Source organism: Trachymyrmex cornetzi, unplaced genomic scaffold, assembly GCF_001594075.2.
Source record: "Trachymyrmex cornetzi isolate Tcor2-1 unplaced genomic scaffold, Tcor1.1 scaffold579, whole genome shotgun sequence".
In the NCBI taxonomy this organism is placed as follows: domain Eukaryota; kingdom Metazoa; phylum Arthropoda; class Insecta; order Hymenoptera; family Formicidae; genus Trachymyrmex; species Trachymyrmex cornetzi.
Genome location: NW_017299892.1, coordinates 523,873 through 537,944, shown reverse-complemented (window position 1 = coordinate 537,944; position 14,072 = coordinate 523,873). Strand labels below are relative to the sequence as shown.

Below are 14,072 nucleotides of genomic sequence, written 5' to 3'. Positions count from 1 at the left end.
ATTTGAGTAATTATTCTTTTAATACATTTATTCCTAATTGTAAGATGAAGTTTATTGTGAATTGTCGAAAGGAACAAACCGTATCGTCGCTCTGAGAGCTCTGTCGTCTAAAATTACGGCATCGTATCATTTCTTCGGTGGTACTCTGCCGTCGAAAACCGCGCGCTATCAGGATCTCCTCCGTGGTGGATTGCCGTCGAATTATCGGCGCATGGTGAATATTACCGGGTGCGCGAGCGCAAGGACTGGGCTCTCTGGACGAACACGAAGAACTGTCTGGCGAACTGTAATACAAAATTCGATGTGAAACACGGATTGCCTAGCTTTAAATTTGAAATCTGGAGACACGGTAGTATCTCGACGTTAAGACATGACGTGAGACACTGCCGTATTACAATAACACGACATTAAGCACATCTATAAACTTTCATAAAATTATTGTTCGGATTTTTATATCCATTCTAATTAATTTAAATGAACTTTATCTGACAATTATAAAATAAATGAAAAATATCTTAATTACAAATTAATCCCGTTATAATTTTTCTTATTTACAAAAAAACAAATTGAAATAATATAAGTATCTATAAATGTCATATGTGATGTATTGTAAATTTAGAAAAATATTTTATAAAAGATATTAATTAATTTTTTATGTATAACAAGATTTTAATAAACAAAATCTTACGCGTATACAACGTTAAAATAAAATATTTAAGAATGAACAATTTGAAGTGTTGATAATAGAATAAGAGTATATCGAACGAAGCATTATTTATACTATATACGTTAAAAAAATCAATAGAATGCAGGTACCGTGGTGGCCGACCAGCCATTGAGGTGGACTGTCTTCTTAATCGACTCTTTCTTTGTCTGATAGGGCTGATATCTCTCTTATCGACATTTCTATCAGGACTCAGATGACTTTTTGAATCGCGACGTCGTAGGTAAGAAGCAGAATCCGGGCTCAAGGAGTCCCTCCGTGCTTTTCGACCTTCAAACATACATCAACAAGATTACTATATCTTGTCACTTATTCAATTATAGAAATGTCCTTTTTTAATACTTTTCTTCCAATCACATATTATTTATATATAAAAGAAATTTTTGCAAGACATAATTAAAAAATTATTTAAATGTTAACATATCAATTGCCAAAATTTAAAAGCCTTAATCAAAATTTTAAAAACTTAAAAGTAGAGAAACAAATTTGTTATAACAGTAGTTGGTATCTACCTCCATCTTCAGGATCTGGTGATAAAGTTGGTTGGCTACCACGTCGTCCTGTGGGTGGCATCGATTCATCAATTGCTGCATGCTGGCGTATTAGCCTCGACAGTTTACTCGGCGAGACTTCTTTACCCTTGAAATTACACTGTCGAAAGAATCGATGACCATTATAAAATCAACGATCTCTCAAACGAAATTAAAGATTTCTAATTATAAAATCATTTTATTAAATAATTGAAGAGAGAGAGAGAGAAGCAGTTGGAAGATTTTTTTGAAATATTAATAAAAATAGTATTATACAGCTTCATAGTATATGAGCTGCTTAATTGCTATTCTTTGTCACAAAAAAAAAAGGACCTATCGATAACCGCTACCTGCGTGGTCGAGTCTCTTCGAGTGGAAAGTAACGGATGCGTAGGTGTGTTATTGACGTTCGGGGAACCGACCGGGCTGGAGCTACCGGAAGTCGATGTCCCAGGAAGCGGAAGGCTGCTTCCGGCCGTCGGTGAGATCGCCGGTGGTGTTACCGAAGACATAACGATGGTCGGTGGGTTCACGGATGTGTCCAAGCTGGCACCAATTTTGTTTTCAATCACGGGCCTTGTGTCCACAGTTAAGGTCGACATAGTCTGGCATAAGGTGGACATCACTGGCGAAGTGTTGAGCGACATTGTCTTGAAATCGGTTGTCGTTGTGATGACAATCGACCCTTTCCCATTAACTATCAAGGACGTCATCGTCACCGTCTTTGTATCAATCATGGTGGAACCTGTTGATTGGGTCTTGCCTTCGAAGCTACTCGACCTCTCACTTTTGTCGGTGGAGTTCCTCTGAGCCTCCAGATGTTCTCTGCAATAGAAGAAAATTAATAAGCCAGGTATATTATATTTTATTAATGTAAACACGAATAAATAATTCGTCATTTTAGATTAAACAATGTTCTATTATTTAGCACCGTACAATACGGAAAGAATGATTTTGCTGAAACATCTAAAAACGCTCAGCTACATTTTACAGATTTAAAAATAATTTTGTTGAGCCATCAACTAACTACGGTGTGTTTTCCAGCAAGGACACAGTCAGACACTGTGTAACACTTCGTGTAACAGTGAATTATGTTATCCTTGTTTAACATAGGCAAACAACAAGGATGTAATGATTTACTGTGTTACACAGTGTCTGACTGACACCTACATTGGATTCTCTATATTAAACTACTAGTACTGAACTCTAACTATATTCTATAACTTTTAAATATAATGAGCAATGCTGAAAGATAGTTTTGGCAATTATTTTATAGCAATTAACTTAAATTTACATAATTTAAATGGTTCAACAAAATTATATTTTTAGATTTGTATTTAACTAAACTTTTAGATATGTCAGCAAAACCTTTTTTTCCGTATCTGTACTTACACAACTTACTTATAATGTATCAATTAACGGATCATTGAAAATAATTAACTGAAAATTACTTATATACAATTTATAACGTATCAATATTGAAAATAACTAACTCCGAAAATTGAATTATTTCTGTTAAGTATATTTTTTAAGTAAATTTGTTAAGATCTAATTGATTTATTGTAATTTAACTAACCGAACCGTATTGCTACCCGCGCTGTCTGTGCTGGAAGCGCTTGGTCTTTGATCATTTCTATAATATTTCGTAGGTGTGACGCCACCCCCATCGACAGATTGCTGAGATTGCCTACGTCTGTGATGACGACAATTGTGCTTACGATCACCGGGACTCTGAGATTGTCCCGTAATCACTGAATCCCTCCTAGACCTCGCGCTCTCTCCCGAACCGCGGCGAGAGTTTCTCGATTCGCCTGAGCCTGCAATATAAAAATAGTAATCAATAAGATACACGTGTACAATTCTTTAAGCAATTTAAATGCATTTCTTCCGTAAAGATAAGTTTTCTTTACATCGTTCGAAAATTTATGTTTTATGCAAACGTACATTGAGAAAAATATTTGAAATAACCATTACTTCGCTGATATGAATTACAAAAACTTTCTTGTCTTTTAATTTAAAAATAAGATTTACTGGCGTAAAAATAAAAATTACTAAAATTGAAATGCAATATAAGTTCAAAAATTTGATACAAGTTTACACGTTATGTCGTCATAACCATTGAAAGAAAATGGGATGTGCCATCTTCCCTAAACTTTTTCCTAGCTCGACTATTCTAAATCGATATAAGTATACTGAACTTAATTTGTTCCTAATATAAAATTCATGATTTCCACGCAGAACATCCCCAATTTACTTTCAGTAATATCGTGACTAGCGAAATTAGTGGATCCGTTTTCCGCGAAACGGGATTTTCAATGTAGCTGTAAGCGCGTGCTATTTTTAGACTGTTACTGGTGAAGTGACTTCCCTCTCGCTGAAAATTTTACCTCGGCGTGGCGTGGGCGAGATGACAGTGGGCGGCGGCTGTGGTTGCAGCAATACATCCTTCTTACTCCAAAGTCTGGCTATATCGTTCTTAAGGTCACTGATGGCGGAATCTCGTCTGGACTTACTGGACACTTGGCTCCGGATGCCGCTGTCGACCGAACTCTCCCGCCTTTTTCGCAGGCTAACCAGATGGCTGGCATCCGTGGTAGTTTGTCTCGACCACGGTAGCGATTTGGCGATATCCGCCAAGGTTTCCCTTCGACAAAGCTTGTTGCCGCGGCTGCTTTTCGTGGAAATACCTCCGCCACCCCATTCCCGCAGAATATCGGTCAATTGAGCGAGACTCGATCGCCGCCGGCGCTGATTCGTCGGTGAACAATCTTGAGTTTCGCCAGGTGGCGAGATTGACGTGATCTGTGCCGCGGAATCTCGTCTGCCTGTTCCTAAGAGCAAATACATTACACTATATATTGAAGAGATGTTTATTTGATAAATAGTAAGATAATGCTGTCTTATTATCGATGAATTGTTACAAAAGTCTGATGCGGTAGTAATAGGAGTTTAATAGGAGTTCTTGTAGCTTTATTAAAGTAGATTGTCAATATTGAAACGTTATTTTACATATACATATTTTATGTATACCTATAATAGAGAAAATTGCTCGAGAAATAAAAATATGAAATATATTAATCACGCAATTATATTTCTTTATTCTTCAAAATGCCATTCTTTTGTGTTATAATTTTCTATTTAACAATACATTTTTTTTTTCAAAAGAATGCATTTTACTCTTGAAAAAGGTAGATGAGAATATAAATACCATTAACTTCTGACTTTAATATTTCCGCAAAACACACACACCGCCATTACAATCCGCATGAAAATGAATTCAAAGCACTTTTGCATGAGAAAACCAACGAATTTCCATAATGTGCTTTCGTGCGAAAAATTCTGGTTACGGACTAAAAGCGTGTCTATGCATACCCAGGCGTTGCCTCAGAGTGGACTCCTCCTGTCCCCCCCCTGCCATATCAGCCCGACTTGATGGCTCAGGATCGGCAGGTTGCACACGAAGCAGATCGCTGTCATGGTCCTGGAAAAGAGGAAGCGTGCGGTCTTGGTTTAAGCCGGCAAGGAAAGTGCGACGTCCGCTCGCAAGCGGAACGGAAGAACTTTCAACGGAAGAAGAAGGTGCATCTCTCAACGATAAAGTTACGTGAAACCAGGCCATGCCAACAGAGCGCTTGAAAGTGATAATTTATCGAAGTCGTGGTTTCTCTTGTAAGCCCCCGAAAAAACGCGTTCACGATAGGGATGATCGTCATGCTCGATTTTGCGTGAAGCTATTCGAGATACAGCGGGCGGAGGCGCACGAGGTATTGATATATACAGATGCGAGCCTCTTCCTGCTTCTTTATCGCCACGAAACCACGCTTCGTCTACTTCGCCCACTTCGTAGATACGATCGAAAGAACTTAACGAGATATCCAAGATAATACAAACGTAGCTAAGTAGAACAACACTCTAACAATGTACAGTAGACACAAGAACGCAAGTGTAATAGTTAAAAACGGCAGTTGTGTAAGCTCGACCATGTCGACGTCTGATAGAGATATACGCGAGAATAATCTCAGAATATGTTAGCGCGAATGTGGAATTTTAGAAAATAACGTGAAATATTTCCAACATATTGATATGTAACGAGCAGAAATACATCTTGCAACAAATATCGTAAACATTCTCGTATCACATTTAGAAAATAAAAAAATATATATATTTAACATCAATTTAATCATGATCACGACACTTATAGATATAAAATAAAAAAACCAAAATATTCTTACTTTTTATCCTCAATTTTAAGACATTCGCGCTATATAAAATTATCACGACAATGACATGTTCCGTTTAATGTTTAATATATGTAAAATTGAATTCTTTATACGTCGTTTGGAATTAGCATAGATTTAAATATGAATAAGACAGGTTTCGGAGGAGAAGCGAGTAAACTCAAGAACTCATTCTAACGTATGCAAAACTCGAGATCGTCGAGATCACACAAGTCGATATCAGCTTCCGGTCTAGAAATGTTACCGCAGCGTGTTTCGCGAGCGCCGATGAACGTCATTCCAAAAGCGTGGATGCATAAAGAAACTCGAGATGTATATATATATTACATAATATAATATATATATACAAATTACTATAGAGCGAGAGAGCCGCATATTTTTTTCTCATTGTATACAGCACATACTGAAAACTTTTTTAGAAGGCATATATCTGATTTGATGTTTCGACCTGTAATGTCGAAGTCTGGGGCTCTGCAACGACATCGCATGGCAAGGGCCTGGCCGACCTGCAAAAGATACACACACACAAACTTTTTTTTTTTCGATAGACCGCTACCGGGTAGTAAAGTAGTTGATGTAGAGAGACATCGCGCTCTCGATGATGCTGTATCCTGTAAAGGCGCATGATACTTGAGATAGCGTGGGAGCAATCGATGATCACTTTTAATTACGAGAGTAACTTTGTTTTTATGTAAACCGACGCGACGCGCGACGCCACCATTGGTTTCTTATAAGCATTATCGAAAATCAATGACGTTGTAAGAGACTGACAATGGAGTTTGATTATGATAATGTAATGCAAGAATACTGTGAATAAATAACGCGCTGCGACAAAATATGTAACATGATATAATATTATATATATAAATATATACAATTTCCCACACATTTTATAAAAATATTTTAACAGTCATTTAATAATCAGTCGGATCACGATATCAAATTAAATATAAAGTTTCACCGTATATGAGAAGAAATACGATTTTAAAATTATTCAACCTATTAAAATATGGAATATTATCATAAATGCGTTATGTGAGAATTTTTGCATCACTTCAATACATATTTCACCTCCGGTTTCTCCCACATCTGATACTCGTGTATTAAGTGAAACTTGATAGAACTGCATTCCCCGTCAAATATGCGCAAACTTTGAATTATACGCTACAAATTTCACTCAAATACGCACTTCCATCCATAATCTTCCCATAATTCCCGCGAAACTGATTCGCTACAAGCTTTGCCATATATTAATAACATTCCAGAAACTCCTACTCATAACGGTATTACCTCGTTAAAACTTAATTATTGCGTAGTCTTATGTTAAGAGAAATCGCAAGTCGACCAACTCCAATCCATTCGTATGCTAATACAGCCGGTCGTTAACGGCAAAGTTTAACGGCTTGTATAAGACGAATTAAGAGAAGTAGTTCAATGGGGGACAAAAGCGTTTCGGTAAAGCGTAATTACAATTTTGTCAGAAGAACTGTAGACAGAAAAAACTACAGCTTGTTGAAAGCTGGACCCGAAACGTGCGCGGACAACAATTAATTAATCTCCCTGTCAAAGCCATAGAACTTACTTATGCACGAAGTGACCTAATTAGCGATTCACTTGCCCCAATTACTTCGCTCTGCCAAACAGACGAGCATCAGTAACGAATGCACGTTTAATATCGATTGTCAATAAGTTTGGATGCAAAAGTTTCTTAAAAATACGAAAATTTTACATATTAAAAAATATAAGTCAATATTACCTGTAAATTATTCAATTAAAACTTACAATTTCGTAGTTTTCATATTTTTTTGTTTTAAAATTTTATTTCACTTTGTTTAATTTCTCTCATTTAATATTAATTTTAATTAATTTTTAATTAACGCTGAATGAAAATTTACAGAACACATCATGCCCCAGTTTTTCTAAAATTCTTTCTCTTGGAAAATTCTGGAATTGTAAAACAATTTTTTTTTTTAACAATGACTGAGTATTAAATGTATAGTATATGTAAGACGTAAAAATTCAAATAAAATAGAAATATTTGAAAAAGATATTAACGAGATTATATATATTATTGCTAAATATATCGTGTTTTTTCAGAATACAAAAAAAATCCTTAATACAAATCCCAACAACAAATAGAATTTTTTTCCTTTTTTTACTAATGTTATTTGAGACTGCGGGAAAGTGCAGATGCATGAGAGTACGCAGATTGCAAACTTTTATTTGCCCGTGCTAAAGCCCGCATCCGAAAGCCACGCTGAGGTTTGTAAAGCGCGAGAAACTACGCGAAAAACGTACATTACGGCAAAGAATATAAATTTATAAAAAGAGATCGAAAGCATAAAACTTTTAATTTTCCCGCTATTATATATAACCATATTAAATACAAGGGATTTTATAATACAGCATAATAAATGGAGAAATGTGTAATAATTTTTTTGTTGGTCACCGCAATTTTGTGCATCATTAAAAGTGAATTCCATTGCGAAAAGATGTTTTACTCGATTTTACAAAATATTTTTTTAGAAATGAGAATTAATTTTAAGAATAAATTTATCGTACAATTTTTTGTTTAGAAAAACAAATTTTTTAAATAAAAATTTTCTCTTTGTTGTGGTTGCATTAATATTAAGATATATTAAATCTTTTTTCTCCTTTTAAAATTAAAAAACGTATGAAGTGTAAAATTGTCCAATAAAATAATAATTTTACGCTTTAGAAATTTATTTTGAAAAAGTTTCAGGATTTTGATAACATTTTCACAACGAAAGATTTGTTTAAAATAATTTAAAACAATGACACTTCAAATTTTATGATTTTAAGAAAATATTATGTAATAATATTTTAAAAGTCTTATGTTACAATTATGAAAATACGTTCTTTGATTCCTTTTTAATAATAAATATTGAGTGAAATAAATCATGCGTACTTCTTCGAGTTGTGACTTCTCGGTATTTCCTCGATTTTAAGACATTATGGTGAAAACGCGTGTCAAGTTGACCATCCAGATCACCACCTTGCATCGCCGTAATACGTCTGGTTTAACGTCACATTATAGCTTGCATTATCGGTCGGCAAAACGTCATTAATACGACAGCTTTGACATTTCCTGTTTCAACATCCATTGTGCGTTAATAATGTCGATTGCGAGAGCTGAGCGGAAAATGGTTCGTGTTACGCGACCATAGAGCGAAACGTTGTTTTGAGGATCAAAACGGAAAATAAAATTCATTTTGTAAGAAATGTGTTTATACTTTCTTGATATTGCTGCATTGTACATTTTCAAGAGAAAAATGCTTGAAGGGATTTAAGTGATTTGAAATTATACAATTATAATACAATATTAATTTGAAGGAAATTTTCTTATTCTTATATTATTATTCATATATATATATATATATACATATATATATATACACACATATACACATGATTCTTCATATTTATTATCTAACAATTACGTAGTATAACTTAGTAGCGTTATGCGCGTAGAATGAATTACTCGTGCGAGCATCACGTTAACATTGAAATTATGAACGCGCAATAGATATCCCGCAATATCATATTTGCTCTTGAATTTAATTTTACGCAACGCGACACGCGTGTGTAATTCGAAGCGTCGTAACCAGAAACTAGTACATAGATGGGAAGCAAGAAACGGGATTGGCATATTTCAAAAATTTATGTGAACGTGCATACGCATGCGTTGCATTTTTAGTTCACAGTAATTGTACAGCATAAATATGCTTTCATCAATTATGATTGTTGCTGCACTTGAAGCATTGAATATTGATTCTACTAAATTCTTATTAGAAAAGGAATATTAATGCATTTTTAAGTCCAATAATGTTATTATTAGTATATATAGCATCAAAATATATTCTCAACTCTCGAAATTTTTTTCCAATGTTCTAACAGTAATGAGAATTAACTTTCTAATTTTACAATTATTAAGAAACGAAATAGAGCAATTAAATTTTAATGACTTATTCTAATAATATTTCTATCCGTTAATCTCAAAGTTTAAACCATATTGTAATAAAATGAAAAAGCTCGAGAAATTTATTTTCCAGAATAAAATATTTTCGATATTAATGCGTCTCGTAATTTTGTAAGTGTTTCATAAGAAGCTTTGCATTTTGATTTCGTAAACATTGCTTTTAAATTATATACAATATGCCACGTGGTGTAAAATTCCTTATAATAGCGAGAAATGTTTTAAGAGATGTTTGCTCGAAGGTAATAATAACTCCTAGGATATCGTGAGATATCGCCGTGATTGCGGCCTCGTAAAAACGAGCAAAGTTTATTCGCAGAAAAAACTTGCAGAGGACTCGGCGAAGTAGTGCTTGGGCAAATTGAAGGACTCATTTCCTTGCAACGCAGATCGCGACGCAGACCACGCGAAGTACCTTAATAAAATCCGACCCCAAAACTCGTCGGAAGGAAAACTCATCCGGCATCGTTTCGCAAGCTCATCTGCGAACAAGCTGACGGCCAGTAACAGTTAGATGAGGGAAAACGGGATGCAAAAAAAAATGAAATAGAGCCATCCTTCAGATAAAATAAAATCTCTTTGCTTTCATCCTGGATGAAAATCGCAAAAGGTTTTCCAGGTGAAAAAAATAAAACAAAACTTATCGCAAATAACATTCATCTACACTTTCTGGATATTTTAATTGACACAGATATTGTTACCACGCTTTTTACAGTTAATAAAGCTGTAAATTTTTGTTTTAGTCAATAATGTTATTATTGTCTTGATTATTCTGTGTTTAGGAATTGCTTCGTAATAAATGATGACGTAGCGTATGTAATTAAAAACTAAACATTGCTTAGTGGAAGTCTATGGAAAATACGTCACGAAAGTATAAAACAACTGAAACGATTCATACAAATACAGCGGTGCGATACGAAAACGAGTTTTTATTCGGAAATGTCAGAAACGTATTACATGGTAGAAACGGTATTCTCCACATAAATGATGGTAAAATGTCCCTTTATCGAGACGGTGCGGTATGCACGTTTTGTAAACTCGATCATGTCTGCCACGCGTTTAAAGCTTTCTATCGAGTTAAATATTTGAGGATGACAGGGAATCGATAATGGAAGTATCAATATATGCTTTATAGGGAGACATTTTTGAAGTAGCAAATATTTAAAGAACATTGTTCAAAGACACTATTTTTATATATGTATATAATAATATACTTAAAATTATATATATATGTATCGATTATTTAATTATACTGATACTCTGTAAATTGAATCTATATTAATATCCATATAAATTTTTCCGTTTATATTGGTTTCAATTTAGTGCAATTATTACTGCAGAACAAAATGTCTGTTACCTTTAAAAAACGAAGTTATATTTTTAAAAATGTTGCACAAATTAAATTAATCACATGAGAGAGAGAAATAAAAATTTTGAGCCGAATATTTGATTAACTTTTTTATCACTCTTGGGATATGTATGTTTCATGGAATTTTCAAGTTTCTAGAACGAAATTTCCATCACTCATACATATTTTCCATTTCAAAAGACTCCGAACAATATTACAAAAATATTGTAGTATTGAAAAAGTTAAAGACTATTAACATCATTCAGAAATGTATAATATATTAAATCTTTGGCTACACGATTGAAATTAAAACAAAATTAATGTGTCACGAATGAGAAGTATAAAATAAATGGATTGTAAAATAGAAGGAAAAAAAAAGAGAGGAAAAGAAGAGAGAATTATATATATGAGAAGCAAAATACCAAGTCCATCGCTTTTAATACTGAAATTGGTATTGCAACAAACGATAATTGCTTCCAGGAAAGCTCTCTTGACTTGCAAAAGATCTTTTCGTGCAAGAATCCGTTTAAGTATTTATTTTCTTTATCTGTTATTGGACACGATTCTTCAATATTTTCTGTTAACTTCGACATTCTCTATATGTACAATAGTAGTTTCCAGCAAATCAACCCGTTCGAAGAAAATCGAAAGAAACCTGCGAAGGTAGCAAAACAAACGATCCATATCCAATTCCAGTCGACGACATACGATTCGCGATTATTTGCTATCGAGGGATCGCGTTTCGTGATACGATCGTTTGTGATGGACGTAACAATACGAATGCCAGGGATATTCGCGCACGTCCCAAGTGGTAGTACCTGAGGCTCGATACTTAGAAGAAATACTGATCCACAGGTGGGCGTTAAAAGATGAAAGGCACGACGGTGTTAGTCGGTAAATATCTTTCTCTAACATCTTCGCCAGGAAATTCTACCACAAAAATATTTTTTTCCGGGGAACTGCTAAGTGTATACTATTATTCATTAATTTTTCTCTTGAGCTTCGCGAACTTGCAAGCAAAATTGGTAACAAGATATAACATTATAAAGATTGTAACGTTACGCATATTGATTATTTTTAATTCATTACTTTGTGCATTATTTTACTAATATGCAGTTTGTGAGAGAAGTAAAACATATTGTCTAAAAGAATTCCAATTTTCTATACAAACTTCTATGCAAATATTTATGTACGGTGCAATTTTTCCCGAAAATATTTTGAGCTGCAAAATCTACTCGGTCATCTCATCGCATAACCAAAGAATCGAAACATGATATTTCGAAATACAGCAACGACATTCGATGAAAAATCTTATCTGTGCTTCCAGAGAATTTCGATTTATCCAGAGTGATAAAGAGAGTAAGACGTAACAATGTTTTCGTTGAGGACAAGAAGCGATCTTGCTGACGAATGAACAACGTTTCAACGTCGTGCGAAAGTCCCAGAAGGCTCGTGGAAACGACGGTGAAAGAATAAGGGATCGAGGAAGCGAAAGAGGGACGCATCGGGTCACGAGGATCAAATGCGAGAAGTGAAAATCGGACACGCTGTTGCTTGATACCGAACAAAAGCTGAGAAGGGTATCCCCATAGCAACCATCGCGACAACGTTGTCCGTCAGGAGAAGAGAAAGAGCAAGCGATGTACAATTGGGACGTCTCGTGGTGAACGGAACAGGGAGGAAGAAGCCGAAGGATCCGCAGGATTCCCGAGGGTGGAGCAGAACTAATATCCTTTCTCTTGTACCGGCAAGAGAAATTTATGTTCACGCGGAGACTAGATTATGGATCAAGCTCTAACCAAATGAAACTTTTCCCAGCGTATATAAATATAATCAGAGACATTATTTTGTCACATTGTCGTCTCAATATTACGGAGTGCTATAAGCATTGTATATGAGCTAGTACTGCTCCATTCGTATTTCTATTTCACCATATAATTATGAATAATTATACGTTTAAATTAAGAGGTATTATATAATTTGTAAGTTCAACAGTAATTTTCTCTTTACGACAAAATTGTAAATTGTATTAACTAAAATTGCTCGATTTATGATCTGCTTACTGCGACAGTCGCTTATTTCAGAATAAGCGACATGAATATGTAAGAGATTAGAATATTAGAAAATTATAGCATTTATTTTAATATCAAATTGTAAAAATTGATTTAATAATAAATTATAAAAGTTGCAAAAAATTGTTAATATTTCTTGTAAACTGATGAAATGTATTGCAAGTATAATATCTAATACTTTTATGTGAATTTTACAATTTCCAAGCAAACTGTGCGCCGATTATTTGTCGGTCTTGAAACAACAAATTAAATCAACAAATTAAATTGACAAGCAATTTAATTTTTTATTGATGTTAATGAGTCTCTTTAAAAAATATTGTAAAAAATGTAATGTAAGCACCATATAAATATAAATATCATAACAATAATCCGAAAAAAGCCTGTATGTTCTTTAGATTTTGCGTAACATAACAAATTGATAGACGAAAAATAAAACTATACTTTAGATATTTTTGATGTTGTATATAAAAATTTAAAAATATATTCTTGTGCGTTATTATTACTAACCAGAGAGAAAAATTTCAGAAAACTTTTTACGAAATTTTAAAAAATGTAATTGATATGAAAGTATCAAACACTGTTTATTACGAATAACATGCTATCCAGGCACATTTCGAAATCACATTCACGATGATAATTAAAACTTTAGTTTTTATAAATCCGGCAGAAAACAGCGTCGAGATTATTTTACCGGAAATATGTGAAAAATGCAAGAAAGGTTTTTTACGTAAACTTTTCGTACACATCCGCATGGATGTTGTAAATGAAACGACGAAAATATTTGGCGACACTCTGTATATTTTTAATTGGACATCGTTCAAAAATCTGTCAAACGCGAGATGTATGTACTAAATACTAGTATGATTTTATCCGTTTTTGTTCTAAAATCTAATAATTTCAGTATCCTTATTAAAATGCATTTTATCCTGTTGGATTGTTTACGTTTTAGTAAATTAAATGTTTTAGTAAATTTAACGTTTTAGTAAATGAAAACTATATTTAAAAAATTTTATTTTATTAAATTCTTACATTTAATGCATAAAAAAATTATACGCCCTCCTTCCTCTTCCATATCATTATCTTTTTTAAAAAATGTAGAAGCTTGTATACTCTTTTTTTCGCAATTCAGATATAACAAACCTATTTAAGATTACATTTGTTTG

The 14,072-nt window shown here is 33.8% G+C and overlaps 1 protein-coding gene across 1 annotated transcript in view; it reads right to left on the bottom strand.

Annotated features, from left to right (window-relative positions):
* rsh (Rap GTPase activating protein radish) overlaps positions 1 to 14,072 on the bottom strand; it is a 130,337-nt gene that overhangs the window by 29,459 nt on the left and 86,806 nt on the right. The window contains 8 exon segments of the mRNA XM_018515497.1: positions 80 to 284; positions 817 to 994; positions 1,237 to 1,375; positions 1,605 to 2,079; positions 2,831 to 3,071; positions 3,642 to 4,085; positions 4,627 to 4,656; positions 4,659 to 4,735. Coding sequence (XP_018370999.1) covers positions 80 to 284; positions 817 to 994; positions 1,237 to 1,375; positions 1,605 to 2,079; positions 2,831 to 3,071; positions 3,642 to 4,085; positions 4,627 to 4,656; positions 4,659 to 4,731 — 1,785 coding nt within the window. The 5' untranslated portion in view covers positions 4,732 to 4,735.